The following is a 17662-nucleotide window of genomic DNA, read 5'->3' as shown; positions in this document are numbered from 1 at the left end:
AAAATTTAAAGTATGAGAAAATTTAAACTGAGAAATTATGGAATAATCAAATAGAAAGTCAATCTTTTTTTCTCAGCTTATTTTTCACCTCTAGTCAACTGTATCCTAAACTATATCCTATATTAGTCTAAGTTATTATTAAGAAACTGTTTACCAAATAAAAACTAGCTTTAGTTTATGACATGCCAAGGAATAATCACATTATGGAAAAAAAAGATAATTATGTTCTGTCTGAAAATTTGTTTAGTGTTCAAAGTAAAAACCATTTTACAGGAACTTTTCTATTCTAACTAATAATATAAAGTTAAAATACTGTTCTGTATTTTTAGAAGGCAAAAAAGTAAGGCAATTGAAAATGAAGTCATATTTTTTCCCCATATTTTGGGGGGAGAGAGGCTGTAGGTTTTTCCAATGGAAATTTCCAGTGGAAGTAGGATTGGAAAGATATGAAGGCACCTCTTCTTCCTTTCCCCCAAGTACCAAAGCAGGTTATGAAGTCTTCATGTTTTCAGTGATTGTCTATTTCTGGCCCCCAAATTAGGTAGTCAGTCAAGTTAGGGTTTCATTTCTCATCTGCTCATTTCTCTTGAGAGAACTCCTTCGTGAGCCTGCACCAGTACCGAGTGTAATGCTGCAGCTTTATATTGTAGGCTTCCAGGAGGAATTTAGAACAGTAATATTCCTTCTAGGTCTTTCAATAACCATTATCTTTCAAACTGAGCTCTGATTTCTCTGTTCTAGCCTTTGGTATTTTGCATAGGTAAGTCTGCCAGCCCTCAAATAGCAGACTCTGTCTTAAGGGACTATCGACAATTTAGACTGTGTGTCTTAAATTTCTTTTTGTCTAATTTCTTTCTCAGAGCCGTTTTCAACTTATTTTTTCTTGAGCATATTATAATTAATGTTCTGTGTTTTACTCCCCCTTTTCTCCCTCTTTCTCTAAGCTGGTTTCTGAACGTTTCCCTTTATTGCTGTGATTTTGTCTTCATAGCGGCACTCTCTGGGTGAAGCTTTGCATAAATCTATCAACAATGTAAGTGAGCGGCACTTACAGTTTGTCCACAAGGGCATGTTGCACTTTTGATTTTGCATAAACATCATCACTGCTTCAAAGCTTTAACTTATGATGTAAAAAATACACTTTGGCATTCAATAAGCTATGTTTTGTATATGGGTAACAAAAGCTTCTAACTTTCAGCCATTCATTTGTGTATGTGCATACATCTACCATGTTGCATTAGTAAGCAGATATGCTATTGTAAACCCAAACAAGCTTTTACCTCTCAAACATAAAATTCATTGTTTTAATGTTTACTTTGAAAGATATAGTGATATTTTTGAAAAACTATTAACTTGTTGACTATCATAAAAGTGGAAATAAATGTAAATGTATTTCTTCTTTTATTAAATTAGTTTATTTTTTTGAAAAAGTGGATTTTATTTATTTAGATTTATTTAAAAGTATTAGTTGTGAAGGTTCATGAGATTCAGGACATATTTTCATTTTAACGTTATCATTTTTAAAAGATTTAAAGTGAAATGGAGTAAACTACTTTGCTAAAAATTGGCAAAGTTATTGTTTTTCCTTAAGTACACTCACGTATGCAGAAATTAAGCTTCAAAGTATTATTCCATTTGAACATTTTTTCTTTATATATGAAGAGAAAAAAGAGATTTATTTTCACATCAAACACATACCCAGCTTGTTCATTAAAATAAGATAACAGGGAGCTGAACATCTTTAAATATTTTTCTTGATACCCTAGGGCCTAGGTCAGCAACCTTTTTCTGTTAAGAGCCAGATAGCTAATAATTTTGGCTTTGTGGCCATGCAGTTTCTGTGGCAGCTGCTGGACTCTGCCACTGTAGTGTGACAGTAGCCACAGACAATACATGAACGAGTCCATGTGGCTGTGTTCCAGTAAAACAGTTTACAAAAGCAGACTGTACCTTGCCGGTTCCTGTCCCAGAGGAATCAAAGCTTGCGTCTAGAGATGTCCTCTGAAATTTTGATACTTCTAGAGTGAAACTATTTCCTCATAACTCCCTAATTCCTTTCTACTATGCAAGAAAAGAAAAATTTTATCTACCTTTCATATTCAACTTTTCTTTCTACATAAAAATAATTAGAAATACACAAACACATTTAATACCATTTTCTTTAATATATTTAAAAATAAGCAGCAAAGATTTATCTCAATGTTGGTGAAATAAGGCTACCTTTGGAAATTCTTTTAACAGTCACTTAGAACATAGTAAGAATTTGGTCATGGTTGCTATATTAATATAGACTTTTTGACATATGTTCTAATTGGGATAGAAATAAGAACCCAAGTAAGATAAGATTCTTGTCAAAATTAATTGAATTGTACTTCCGAATACTTGTGACAACATAATAACTTTTTTCTAGTACTTCAGAATACTTATGACAACATAGTTACTTTTTCCTAAATAGTTATAAATGAAAAGGAGTCCATTAAAAACAACCTTATTGAAGTTAAATCTGTTAGTGAGTGGAATGGGAATGTCTTGGTTCATCTCCCACAAAAAAAGTAAAAGTGGTTGGTAACACACTGAAATCCCCATTAATTAATTCTCTTCTGTGACGTCATAGTCACAGAGGATCAGCTCTTCACTCTGTCGTCATCCAAACAAAACATGACCTTGCAAGCGTGTTGCTTAGCTGGGGGAGCATCTACCCACCCGCTCCTCTCATTGTCCTTCCCCAGCCTTCCATGCAAGAAGTTTTCTGCTGTATACTACATGAGTTCGTCTAAAAAACGTGATTATTGATACCTCTGTCCTTTGTAAAAACTTCCTAATTCTTTTCAACTAACAATGAGAGGATTATTGGGAATATATTCCAGAAATATCTTAAGGATATTAAGTAGGCATTATTGTAGTTCTTAATCAATAAATTCAGTTTATAGGTCTTAGAAAATACCAAAAAGTTATAAACAATTTAGAATGGTCATAATTTCACAAGCTTAAATTTACGTTTCTTAGCTAAACTCTTTAAAAATAGCAAATTAGTGGCTAAAAAAAAAGAAAAAAGCCATAGGAAGAATTAAAATATTCAAGCACCTTCAAACATTTTACATGAGCCTTTACATAAGTTGTTGACATAGTGATAAATTATCTTTAGTCTCTTCTACTAAGCCTATGTTAGCAATTTTTAATATTGCTTTATATATTTGAAAGTATTGAACTGAATATTAATATCATATGGTTGAGACTTTCTGATAATTTGTGTTGACATTTCTTGTCAAACTGATAGTATTCCGGCTCAAAACAATTTTGCACCTACAATTTATCAAAAAACAAAATTATATTTGCATATCTCTTTTTTCTTACTAAGTTTTCTGTTTTTACAGAAATGAATGAGCCCTCTCACAAAATCCCTATGCTAAAAAGCAAATCATTTTATAAAAATAATAATTTATATACAGCCTTCTTCCAAAAACACACTGTATCGTTTTTGCCTTCAGAAATACTCAGAGAAGCACAGTGATAAGGAGTTCACCAATATCTTGATAAATAGATAAAAGCTACAGTAGAGAAGGCCGTAGGTAATACTACTTGAGGAGAATAATGTTTCATTTTGTTTTCCTCTTTGATCTCATGAAATGAACTGAGAGCAGAGGACAAGTAAAAGTCCAGGGCTTCAAAGACTTTTCTAGACATTGCCTATGAGATTATCATTAAAGATTTTGGCTGCTGCTCTTGTTCTGTGAACTCCAGCGATTTCTTATGGTGTGTGCTGCTTCTCGACTGCGGCTGTGTGTTGAGCTCATCTATGAAACTTTGCACAAAGAGAAGTGTGCAGCCTTCCAGGAGACTCACACGTGTGCATGTTCAGACCTGTCGTTTTTTGTTTTGGCCGGGAGTTTTGCACTATTTGTAATAGCAAAACTAGTTGAGACAATCTCAATTCCCATCAGGAAGGATTAAAGTAATTGTAGTGTACTTCTATCTTGGAATTGTGTGTGTTCGGAGGGATTTGGCTCTATGCAGCAGACCACCCAGTTAACAGTGACTTAAGCTGTCAGGACATTGAATTAAGTCCTCAGGTATTTTCTGCTTTGCCACGCTCAGTGTGTTAACTTTTTGACCCTAGGTTTGTCATGTCATAGTTGCAACATGGTTGCCAAGCTCCAGCTATCATGTTCTTGAACAACTATGCTAATACAAGAGGCTCTCCTAAAGAATTTTTTGCTCTTATCAGGAAATAAAATCTTTCCCCCAAATGTTCTCACATACTTCCTTTTAGCTTATTAACACAGGGTGACATGTCCTTAGAATGAGATTACTGTGACTTTCTTATCCTAGTCATAATTCATCCTGTGCTGCTAGGAGAGGGGCCTACCTTCTCTAAGATAGGGATTTCCATTCAGTCCCTGAACAAACTCAAGAGTTCAGCTAACTGGGAAGAAAGGAAAGAGAGAGATCGGCTGTTGGGGAGCAAGGAACAGTGCCTGTGTTAGGAAGTCTGTGTAGTCATTGAGAAGAATGGGGCGTACCTAAATATCATGGATATGTGCACCCTATAAATACCACTATGAAGGGAAAAACAAACCTATAAAAAACAAACTCAATCGGCCTCCCTAATGGAAAAATCGTTAGCCGTCATTAAGTAAATCCATAGGTGTACTCATCTTAGAGGAAGCTACATAGAGTTGTGTGTGAGTGAAAAGCGACTCCATCACATAGCAACACCTGCAGGTCAGGACACCCTCTTGGTTTCATGTGTGAAGTGATGCTTATTCCTCTAAGATACGTGGAACGCCTGTGCCACTCAACAGCCCCGTGGGTCCCTCCTGTTTCAGCTCCTTTGGACAGTAAGCACTGATCTCTTGAGGCGTGTCCTGGGGCTCCAAGTAACTTGTGTGTGTGAGACATAGGCCGTATTTTATTATATCGTGGCAGATGTATTCTCTGTGTTTGGTGAGACATAGGCCGTATTTTATTATATCATGGCAGATGTATTCTCTGTGTTTGGTGAAAATCTTTCAGCCAGTTACACGTGATGTAGTAAAAAAAGCATAAGACAACAAAACAGGCAATTGTATCAAGACACAGAGAAGTCGTGAGAGTCTGAGGAAATACTAAAGCGTTATCCAGGTTACCCGTAGGGATTGGGATTTGGCAAGGAAAGGGAATGCAGATTTTCCCTTTTATTTTATAAACTCCTATATTTTTAAAAAAACTTTTCACAATGAACACTTACTAGTTTGATAATTTGGAATAAAAATATGTTAGGTGGCCTAGGCCCAATTCCAGACCTATTAAATCACAATATCAAGGATCAGGGCCTGGGCAAGTATATTTATTAAAATCTGCAGAGATGATTCTGATACACAGCCAGGTTTGAGAACCACAGATTACTGTCTCAAGAAATGCTTTGTTTTGAGGACAAATTATTTTTATACTTTTTGTATATTTTCATTTCTGTAACAAGATGCATATTTTCTGGGGAGAAAAAACACCAACAGTGTATCAAAAACCAAAGGTAGTAGGTAGGATGTCCATAATTAACGACATGTCCCATATGGATATGCTGTTATATCCAGTCCCTTAGATTTGATGTTTCAGTTTCTCTTCTGATTCTTCTTTCAGGCACCACTGAACCTTGTGAAACACCTCTGTAGGAAATAGGGAAAGTTTTCCTTTCTTCAGAAAAATGTATCCGTATGTTTTTCATTTTTATCCTTTTGGAATTTTTACAACTCTTTATTTTCAAAAGGACAATAGTATTTTAAGTAGTAGAGATCAGAAGGTGGCAATTACTGTGAGTGCAGTTTGGCCTTTAAAGTTGTTTTCAAAGTATCTGGTACCTATTGATCAGTAGAATATATTATATAATTCATATCTAAACTGCACTGGTAAGAACTTTTTAAATGAGGGTTAAAATTTTTTTCTGAAATAATTCTCCTTGGTTTATTTAAAATCAACAAAATAAAAACATTAAAATTTGAAATTTATAAATATATAGAAACTAATACCATATACATCATAATTTGAATATAATTTGAAGCAACTACTGTTTCTCATTTGTTTATTCAACAAATGCCTTTCTATAATTCTGTAATAAAAGTACTGATCAAGGTTGCCCAAACTATTTAATGCAAAGTCTATCTTTGTTCTCTTTTATTTTGAATTAATGAAGTTTTATATTAATATGTATTTCCATAAAGTATACTAAACTCTGCTTAAATTATAGCTATAAAACATTAGTTCATTTTACATTGCTTTGCTCGTTATTTCTGTCTTTAAAGTGCCATGTAATTTTCATGCTGAATAAAGGCTGACAATTTAATGTAATTCTACTAATTAATTTATAAAAAGAAAAAATGAGTTTTTATGCTGCATTGCATGAAAAAGGCTTTCTGCATATAATCCATGTTACTGTCTTGAGCATGAATCCAAAGATTTTAGATAGCCTTAATATTATTTTGCTGTGCTTTCAAAGAATAGAAAATATCTAAGCTAAGTATATTTGAACACTAAATTGCATGATAATGTCTTGCATATACTTTATATTTCCTTGAGTACAGATACAAAGATTAATCATATATCCTATAATGAAAAATATTACTTTGGAGTTCTTTCAAGGTAAAGTATATTATGATGTAAAATATTTAAGTGTATTTTATTTAAGCTGGAGAGGTTTGAAAGTGTGCTTAGATTTTAAGTGTATAACTATCATATTACTGTTGTACTTTATGCATTTTAAATGTTGTGTTTCTTCATAAGTTTCATCCTTAAACAGTACAAATGTGAGTCAAATTGTAGTCAAATGAACATATGGGAGCTCTTTTGATACAGCGGACTTTGTAGACGTTGCGGGAATAAGATACGCTACCATGAACTGATTGGCTTCTTACAAACCCAAGTGTACACTTAATTGGAGGACAAGATCCAGGGCCACTGCTAGCCCATATGTGTGCAAATCAGAAGAACATGCCCGTTTTCTTTGGCCGGACACAGGCTCGCACCAGGGCAGATGGCTTGGTGAGCAGATCATTTGCTGAGTGGATTTTAGTCCTAACTTCGCCAGGGACCAAGCAATAGCTTTGACAATACCAATCATTATTCTACATGTAACATAGTCTCTTCCTAATGTTTCTATATATGTTCTAACAAATTGTCACTCGAGACAGGATAGTCAGTCACGTGAGCCTCTGCTGGGTCTGAGACTAGGGCTGAACTTGGGAAGAGAATGGGTAGGTGCCTTCTCTACTTCAAGAACCAGCTAGCTGGCAAGAAAATGACTCTAGCAATTAAACATCAATATTCATAAAGACACATTTTTGTTTCCTGTTACCCTTTTTTCTTTAAAGGCTGTCCTTAGTATTCATTTCATTCTGATTTTCTTTGCCTAAATACTGAGAAGTCACATGCTATAATTTGTCCTAGGATCCTACTCCACAGGTATGGCGTCAGCCGTTGCTGTGACATTCTGCTGTGATTTTCACATGTGCAGCGTTTATTTCAGTCCGTAAATCATGGGTGCTGCTGCCATTTGGAGGGATAGGGAGTTGCCTTGCCTGGAGTCAGAATGTTGTGGTTCCACCTTGGCTTCAAACATATAAAATAACCTTTGAAACCTTAGGTTTGTGTAGAAATTAACAAGTAGAACTCCTGTAAATTTCAATATATAGAGACCCTGTTTGGGAAATAGATTAAAACAGATTGAACACTGTGTCAGTTGTATCACTTCTCACCAGTGCTTGACTGTCTCCATGAAGGCATGTGCTAACCTTTACAACTAATCCTGATTTATTACTTTCTCCAGAACCCTTCCACAAGCTAGTCATCCACCCTGAGCTCACCATAGTCGCACTGTTTCCTGATGCCTGCCTCTGACCTTTCCTGTCTTCTGGTTCCTCCTCTCTTATTTTTCTTTCTTATTTTCCATTTCTGCCGATTCGCCACCCTTTCTCCTTCTTTCCCAGGTACCTTCCTCTGTGAGACTTTTGAGGCAGCCTATATCTGCCTTCCATCCATCAAAAGAAAGTCTTTACCCCTTTACAAAGACTTACTTTAAAGTTTTCTCTTTCCAATGGCTTTCTTGGCCACAGACGCCATTTTACTTGCATGTAAACACATACAATATCTTAATTTGCTTAATGGAACGCATTTGACAACTTTTTTTTCACCTGGTTGCTTTTAGAAGATGGTTGAATTATCCAGTTTCAAGTTATAGTCTCCTGTATATGAGAAGACAAGTGGATCAAATTGAATGGTTTCATCAAATGTATATATGAACATATATATATACACACATATATATATACATACATATACACATGTTTTATGTTTTTATTCTTAGGAAAGGACTTAATTTTAAGATACCCAGAAGTAATGCAGACATATTAAGGATGAAGTTGTCTGTTTTCAGAAGGATTGACAAATTAATTGTCCACAATGAAAGTGGATGAAATGCTCCTGTCATTATTGTAAAGATGTAACTAGAGGATTGTGGGAGGTTTGTGATTTTTAAAAAGCTTGAAGATTTGCAAGTCCTTTGAATTAAATCAAAATTTAAAAATAAAAATATTTTTTAACTCAAGGATGCTAAATTATAAACTGATAAATCTTTTAAAGAATAATTTTTAATCCTCAGATAATCTTTGCTAACATTTATTGAGTGCTTACTGTATGCCAGGGGTGTTATGAGCGAACTACATATAGTAACACACACAATTCTCACACAGCCGGGTGAGGAGTTGATTCTAGCTGGTGGCAGAGCTGGCATTTTAACTCAGAGCCCACAGTCGTCACTCCTCAACTTTACTGCCACACAGATAAGGAGTTTAACTTGTCATACTGTCTCCTTAGAGTTACTATAACCTAATGAATACATTAGTTGTCTTCTGTTTTTATTTCATACTCTGAATTTTTATTGCAATGCAACATAGGTGTTCATTGTATTTCTAAATGTGGCCTGCAGTGTTCTTCAGAGAGTCTGCAAACTTAATGCCACCAAAACAGTCCTTTTCTTTGGGTAATCATTGAAAATAGAATTAAAAATGGTAATATCTAAAGATTAGATATCTCTGATATATTGCAAAACATTTTAAGCGGGTACTTTGTTACGGCAGTTGTTTTACTGTAGTTAATATCTTCAGAGTGCTTTTTTCCTTAGGCTGGCAATTTGTGAGCTATGCCTTGTCTTTATTCCTCATTGTGTACCATTCTGTGGCGTAGATTTCCTTGCTGAAACAGAACCTGGAGATGCAGCTTTCCCAGTCCCAGACTTCTTTGCAGCAACTGCAGGCCCAGTTTACACAAGAGCGACAGCGACTCACTCAGGAGCTTGAAGACTTAGAGGAACACCACCAGCAGAGACATAAATCCGTAAAAGAAGCACATGCCCTTGCCTTTCAAACTATGGAGGAAGAAAAGGAAAAGGAACAAAGAGTAAGTTTAGTGTGACGTGTTCAAATGGAATCCAACAGCCTAATCCTTCAAATTCTTAAGAATTTATTTTTTGGCTCCAAAAAAATATGTATTGCTTTATTTCAGTGTGTTTTCTAGGATATGACTTCTTGTAGGGGTCATGGTGATTAAACATATACACTAGTTACGCACTATAGCAGACAAATTAGACTGGGGCCAACATTTTGTTTCTATTTTCCATCATGATGCCAAGTTATGATGAAACTAATACCCCGTCTGGTTTGTCCTGTGGTTAACAGTGGTTAAATGAATTTATTTATTGTTCTTGGTCCTGCTGAGCAGTAACCACTGTGATCACTTAATACTATCTTGAACTTATAATAGTCTTCATCAAGTGTTTGTCTTTCAGGCTAGACCTACAACAGACACGTGTCCAAGGAATATATGTATTTTCTAATCCCACTTTTTTTCCTCACATTTTCTTCTTATGTACAGAATTCACAACAAAGTAAAATTGGAGACGTAAAATAGTATAATTCCCTACACATAGCCCCAAAAACTATATGAAAAGTAGTGATAGAAACAAATCCCTTGGAAGAGACTTAAATGAAATAGATACATTATTGGATTAATCATATTATATGCCAGAATCTCCCCATATCCATTACTTAGTGCTGTGTTAAAACATTAGTTTGACATAGTCTTAGTGTGATTAATTTGGGTTTATTTCATTTCTTAACACTGTATTTTTTTAATTTCTTCTAAGGACCTTGTTATGATAATTAAGGTAAAGATTTAATAGAGAAATACAGTTTTACTAACAATAATTTTCACCATATGTAGTCTTTACAGATATAGGTTGGTTTTTTGTGTTTTTTGTTTTTTTAGGATTAGCCCTGAGTTAACATCTGCTGCCAATCTTCCTTCCCCCCCCTCCTCCAGCCCCCCAGTACGTAGTTGTATATCTTAGTTGTAGGTCCTCCTAGTTCTGCTGTGTGGGACGCCACCACAGCATGGCTTGATGAGCGGTGCTAGGTCCGCACCAGGATCCGAACCAGCGAACCCTGGGCCTCCGAAGTGGAGCACATGAACTTAACCACTCAGCCTCAGGGCCGCCCCCGATATATAGGTTGTTTTTAATCCTTTATTTGGGTGCGGACACTATTTTAAGAAGTGGTATGTTACAAAGAAATTCTTAAAACCAAAAAGTCATTTTCCTTTAAAAGCGATTAACTGGCCTATACAATAAGTTGTAGTCTATTGATCTTGTCCAGGTTAAAATCTAGGCCTGATTGCATTGCCAAATAATCTATTCATTGGATACCATTTTTGAATTGGAATAACACATGAGCTCTCGTATCAGTACTTTAATTTTACACTTTCAGTCTTTTCAACACTTCAATCATTTTTCAAAAGAAATCAGAACCTGCAATTTTATTATCCATCATTAGGTAACCAAGCCACCTAAGTAATGTTGTCTCAACTAAAAGTCCTTTATTTTACCTATATTCAAAGCAACCTGTGCTTTATTTTTCAGAAATAAAACAGTGGACATAAGTAGCCAAATACTGATTTTTTAAAACAGCGTTTTGGAGTAATGATTAAAGAAATAGAGCCCTAGTTAATCTTTCTCAGAACGCTTCGTGTTATGGATTACAGTAGGGAAAGCCCTGCAAGCACAGCTCAGTCTCTAAACGTGAAGTAGCCGGGGCTTGCTCTTCTCCTGCGGCCGCGGATCTTCTCTTCCTCTTAGCTTCCTGCGGCCTTCTCTCTGGCCAGGCTTTCCAAACTGATCCCATGGAAGGCCTGTTTACTCCTCCAGCTGCGCTCTCCCAGGACTTTTGCTTTCGTTCACAAATGCAGGGGCAAAGAGAGACTATAGAAGGTAGCTACCAAATACTTGACAAGGTCAGAGCTGTAAAAGCCCTCAGCTCTCCCCTCATTCTTATTAATGCCTCCTGCTTTCTGTCCTAAGTCTGAGTCTGTGCACACAGAGGAATTATTCATTAACTTAGCTCGTTCCCACCCCTTAGCAACTTTAGAAAATGACTTTATTTGGAAGCTGCCTTAGGTAAAGGGTCCGTATCCCAATTCACACACAATATATTGAGTCAAACTGGTTTCATGATGATTCGTTTATTCTACTGAAGTGACTCTCCTGAGTTATTTCCTAATAGTGATTATTTTATATCTAATTTTCTTGAAAATGAATTTAAAACATCTTGTTTTCCTTAAATAATAACTGAGTTTTAGTAATTTCTGTTTTGTTTGAATTTTCCTTCTTGTACTCTAGCATAATAATATGAATACGTTTCTCCTGTTCTAGGCTCTTGAAAATCATTTACAACAAAAACATTCTGCAGAGCTTCAGTCACTAAAGGATGCCCACAGAGAGTCCATGGAGGGCTTCCGGATAGAAATGGAGCAGGAACTTCAGACTCTTCGGTTTGAATTAGAAGACGAAGGAAAGGCTATGCTTGGTATTTTGAAAGGATTATAATCTTGTCATATTTATTTCTGCATTCTTCTTCTTTAAAATTCAACAGGAAATCACAAAGTTTTATTTTTAATTTTCGAAACATCAAAATGAATGTCGAAGTGGTTTGCATATTTTATTTGAAGTTACCAGATGAAGAGCCGAGTGTGGTGGAGCAGAATGGGTCAGACAGAAAGAGTGAAGTGAGGTCCTTCCATCTCTCCCCATGCTCTGCTCTGTAAGCAACACCCACTGGTGCTCCCATCTGTCTTCAAGGGACTGGATGGACTCGGGACATCCAGGCTTCCCACTGTCCAGTGGCTGAAAGGAAAGATAGGCAGGAAGCCACATGCCCTTAGACTAGGTAGTCAGATTGTGTTTTTTCACTTCAGGATTTTCTTTTAATGAGAAAAGTCATGTTTAGGTCTGACTTTTTGTTTAGGTATTTTTCAGATTCTTTTTTTAATGAGATTTTTATCTTTGAGATATTGACATCACTATCCCTTTTTATGAGGAGATCAGTTGAGTTTTGAAGAAAAACTGGATATATATTTAAAGGGTTTCTTTGGGTTTTGGGGTTTTTTTTAGTGTCATTCAGTAACTTTTAATTCCTACCACCTTGTTTCCCTTCTATTTGATTTTTTTCCCAAATTCTCCTGATTTTTTTTAATTGCAGTAACATTGGATTATAACATTATGTATCTTTCAGATGTACATTGTAATATATTTTGAATTCTGTGTCAATTACATCATGTTCACCGCCCAAAAACTAATTATAGTCCATCCCCTCACATGTGAGCTTAGTCTCCTAATATTTTTAATGTGTATTTTCACACTTCAGTGGCACCCTCTTTACAAGTAGAAATTGGGAACAAAGAAGACCACAGTGTTGTGAATATTTTGGGCTTCAAAGGGAAAGGCATTTGACCCAGTTCATTATCTCTACTGTTGCTGGGAGTCCTGGGCCCAGTCTCTATAACTCTCTCTTCTTCCTCCTTAAAAAGCCGCTGCCGTAGCTAGGATGAAAATCGTATTAAGTGTGATGATTTATCAAACATTTGTGGAATACCAATTTATGTGCTAGAGACTCTGCTAAGCAAGGAGAACTGAGAAATGAACTGCTTCTCTCTCTTTGCATTCAAGTAGCTTATAGTCAAATGCAAAGGTAGCCTTTGTAGAATTGTGGCCCAAGGGAGCACACACTTTCCACAGCGGTGCCAGGAGAGGTAAAAATGGGCCACGTGTTGGAACTGTTGTTGTTTACTCCATTGAAACATGATTTAAATACCTCTTTGTTGACAGAAGGACTTCGTGGGGCTTTTTTTAATTAAACATTTTATTTTGAGATAATTGTAGATTCTCATGAGGTTGTAAGAAATAAAACAGAGAGATCCTCTGAACCCTTTAACCAGTTTCCCCCAGTGGTAACGCCTTTCAAAATTATACTTCATATCTCAGCCAGGACATTGACATTGATGCTGTCAAGACACAGAACATTCCCATCACCATGCGGATCCCTGTTGCTCGTTTATAGCCACACCTACTTTCCTCTCCTCCCTCCTTTAACTCCTGGCAACTGTAAATCTGTTCTCCGTTTATATAATTTTTCATTTTAAAGATGTTATAATTGGAATCATAATAATATGTAACCTTTTGGGATTGGCTGTTTTTCACTCGGAATAATTCTCTCGACATTCATCCAGGTTGTTGTACCAATAGTTTGTCCCTTTTTATTGCTGAGTAGTATTCCATGGTGTTGACATACCATAGTTGTTGTCCTTCACCAGTTGAAGGACATCTTGGTGTTTGCAGTTCTGTGTAAACATAAGTTTTCATTTCTCTGGGATAAATGCCCAGGAGTGGAGTTGTTGGGTCACATGATAATTGTATATTTCGTTTTTTAAGAAACTGCCAAACTATTTTCCAGAGTGGCTGTACCATTTTACGTCCACATCAGGAATATATGAGTGACCCAGTTTCTTCACATCCTCACCAGCGTTTGATGTGGTCACTATTTTCTATTTGAGCCATTCTGAAAGGAGTGTAGTGATATCTCATTGTGAACTTTACTTTCCATTTCCCTAATGGCTAACGATATTGAACATTTTTTCTTGTGCTCATTTGCCATCTGTGTATCTTCTTTTCTGATTGGGTTGTTTGTATTTTTACTGTTGAATTTTGAGAGTTCTTCATATATTCTAGATACCAGTCCTTTGTTGGGATCCCTCACTTCTACATTTTGCCCCCATTATTTCATTGAAATTACTCTCCCTGAGGTTGCCATTGAATTTTGAGATTCCAAATCCAAAGTATTCGCACTTACTAGCTCTCATCTTATTTGACCCCATCTGTCTCATGTGACCCCTTTGATCTTGAATCTTTTTTCCCTTGGTTTCCATGATAATATACTGTACTCACTGTACTCCTACTTTTCTGACCTCTGCTCTTTAATCACCTTCACCAGTCCCGTTTCCCTGTGCGTCTGTTAAATACTGCTCTTTCCCAGGATTCAGTCCCCAGCCTTCTGGTCTCTTTTCAGCCTTCAAGCTTTTCCTGTTGATCGGATTCACATCCATGCCTTCAACTACTCTCTGTGGTGCTAGTGACTCCAAATATGTATTTCTATTAGATTTATATTTCTTACTGCATTTTAGACAGTTAGATACTCTAACTTACACTCTACATTTTTAAATATGAGATCACTGTCTCCCTCAGGTCCAAAATGTGATTCCATTCCTGTACCTCCCACTTTAACTAATGGTATCCCTGTTTCCCCAGTTGCCAAAACCAGGATTCTGGGAGACACATTCAACTTTTTTTCTTTAGCTTCCACATCCTGTTACTTCTTCCTCTTAAAAACCCCCTCTATCTGTTTCCTCTTCTTTAGTCCTTCTGCCATGCTTAGTTCGTGGTCATATCATTTCTCAGCTGGATTATTGCCATAACCGTCTCTCTGATCCCCCTTCCCCAGTCCATTCTCCAGACTCCAGGGCGGTTAACCTTCATAAGACTCAGATCTTACCATGTGACTTCTCAACTTTAAATCCTTCCGTGATTCTCCTTGTCCTCCCCCAGGGCCTGGCAAGTTTTCCACTGAAGAGGCCCTTAACACCACGGGAGACTGAGCTTATGTCCCATGTGGAGAAGGCAGGAGGAGCCTAGATTGACTAGCTGTGAGCACAGCATTTCTTTGAAGTCTCATGTTTTAGCTTTAAAAAGTATAATTTGTATTTTACTCATTTATATCTCTTTGTATTAATATAAAAATAATGCCCTTACCAAAAATCTTCTAGTAAAAGTCATGTTTCAGAAGACGATTGTGTGCACTCTACAAGTCCCTCAGGCATACTGCCACACGTGCTGCTTGAGAACCATGAGTCTAGGCATTAAGTAAAAAGCAGTTTGTCCTAAAACTTCCTCAGACTGGGCTCCGTTTTCTCTCCAGTGTGACTGCGCGCACTGTGGGTTCCAGCCACACCAAACCTGCTGAAGTCGTCCAGATAGATCAGCTTCTTTCTGCTTTTGCGTGTTACCCTTCCTCCTGAACACTGTCTTTCTCCACTTGGAGAAAGACTGAGTTACTGTGACAGTTCCTTTGAGATAGCATCCCCAATTTCCCTCTCCTAGGAAATGTGGGTGCTTCCACCACTGTGCTTTCATGATACCAGTAAACATCTCTGATATCCCACTTAATTTCCTGGCATGATGCTATCTCTTCTAGCCTGCACAGTTATAAGGACACGTCCTATTTTATTCTCCTTAGGACAGGACCTGGCATGCAGTAAATATGGATTGTATGAAATAATCTTAAATTCAGTTGAAAATGATGACTTCTACATCACTAAAAGCATTCACCCTCCAGTGCTTAATATTTTTCAGGGATATTGTGGAAAAATTCTTACCTAGGTGGGAAGTTGCCTCCTAAATATACATTATGGTACCATTTAACTCTAAAATTTTATTATTCTAATAGTAAATGAGAAGAGTTAAAAATATTTCATCTCCATTAGCAGCTTACTTGCAAACTAAAAGCATGTATAGAAATACCTTGATCTATTTGAGCAGCTGAAAATTTTCTTATCCTCGTCAAAGTTAGATGGTTTCTAAATTCATGATATTCTATGATAGTCTGTAATATTTTAAGAATGGTATTTTAGTGGGCATATCCAAGTGTCCTAATTTAAGAAATAATATTCTGTGACTTATAATTTTTACCTAAAGTATTGATAGTATTTTTTAAATGTGCTTAACTTCTTTTTCCTTTGGATTCTAGCTTCCTTACGCTCAGAACTAAATCATCAACATGCAGCTGCAATTGATGTGTTACGGCATAACCATCATCAAGAATTGGCAGCTGCTAAAATGGAATTAGAGAGGAGCATGGACATCAGCAGAAGACAGGTAAAGAAGAACATTCTGTTCTTTGATGATTTTGTAAATGCAAATAGATTTGAATGTTCGCAAGTTTCTGAAAGTTATTTTATAATAACTAATATTTTCACTGGTTATTATTTAATGTTTATATTAAACAGTTTTATTTTTACAGGGAAATAGGTAAGTAGACTTTAGTATACTGGTCATAAAATCACATTTTATTTTATGACCTTTTAATTGAATATTTTGAATTTTACTTGCATCTTGAGAAAGTGAACAATGAAATATAAATAATATAAAGAGTGAAGACAGAATACTATAAAACAACACTGTTCAGTAGAACTTTGCGTGATGGTGGATCTTTTCCGTATCTGTTCTATCCATATGGTAGTCACTAGCCACATGGGCCAAATACATCTAGTCCTACCAACAACTTAAATTTTAAATTTTATTTAATTTTAATTAATTTAAACAGCCATATTAGATAGCATAGCTACAGAAGTAGCAGGGCCTCAAGATGAAAAAAATTTGTATTTGCATATCACTAGCACAGCTACTATTTACACTTTTTAAACTTGGCCCTTTGGCCAGGTGTACTTCTTTTAGTTAGATAGTGTGTGATCTTGAATGTAGGTATGTCTAGATGGATGGATTTTTAGGCATAGTGTTATGAGAGCTATTATTTATCAGTTTATTAGACTTCTGACTTTCACTTTGTTAGTCTTCAGCTGTATTAAATGATCAACCTTTCTCTTCTGTTTACTAGGAAGTTTTAAATGAGGATCTTATAACCATGGAAGGAAGTTACATTCTCTTCAGCTAGGCTGACACTGAAATTGATAACGTCTTAGCCTACAGAACTTGTAAAAATCAGTAACTTCTAGGAAAATGGAAGGGAGCTTATCTGTCAAACAAGATAACTGCTAGACCAGCACTAAGCAGATGAAGTCTGCTTCTAAGCCATGGATGTATGTGTGTGCTTGGATGGCCTCCACAGATAGAGGTTATTTTTAGGTGAAAAGAAATGGAACCAGCATTTTACTGCAAGAACATATAACTTATTGAATATGTAAGAGCCCTGTGTTCCGATCTCAGCTCTGCCATTAACTGTACGTCATCCTTGGACAGATCACCTCTTGGGTATTAGTTTTCTCCTCTGTAAAATGAGGGAGATGTGCTTTCATGGTCTTTTGGGTTCCTTGTAGCCCCGTCATTATTGAAGCTGTATCAGTATAAACTCTTCTTAGATGTATGGAAAGAGAAGAAGCCTTGAGGTTTTCTCATTTCAGCAGTTTGCTGTCGAAGCCACGTCGGATTTATTCCATTTGACGTTCCAGTATGTCATTTTCTTTCCCTCGGATAAACACAGAAAGCAAATATGTAGAAAACTGTTAAGAATGATTTGTATTT

General features: G+C 36.2%; 1 protein-coding gene across 11 annotated transcripts in view; it reads left to right on the top strand.

The window, feature by feature from the left end:
- Positions 1-17662, top strand: part of FAM184A (family with sequence similarity 184 member A) — a 133384-nt gene that overhangs the window by 100410 nt on the left and 15312 nt on the right. For 7 of the 11 annotated variants that reach the window (XR_011497701.1, XM_070496384.1, XM_070496382.1 and 4 more), the window contains exons 10-13: positions 992-1033; positions 9211-9423; positions 11729-11882; positions 16152-16279. Coding sequence is in view for 9 of the 11 variants with exons in the window: in XM_070496384.1 (XP_070352485.1) it covers positions 992-1033; positions 9211-9423; positions 11729-11882; positions 16152-16279 (537 nt within the window). In the remaining 2 variants the exon portion in view is untranslated. The remainder of the gene's footprint in view (positions 1-991; positions 1034-9210; positions 9424-11728; positions 11883-16151; positions 16280-17662) is intronic. The other 4 variants (XR_011497702.1, XM_070496387.1, XM_070496383.1 and 1 more) reach the window with 1 other exon arrangement.

The sequence above is a fragment of the Equus asinus genome, chromosome 24 (genome assembly GCF_041296235.1).
Source record: "Equus asinus isolate D_3611 breed Donkey chromosome 24, EquAss-T2T_v2, whole genome shotgun sequence".
Classification (NCBI taxonomy): domain Eukaryota; kingdom Metazoa; phylum Chordata; class Mammalia; order Perissodactyla; family Equidae; genus Equus; species Equus asinus.
This window is presented reverse-complemented; position numbering and strand designations above follow the sequence as displayed.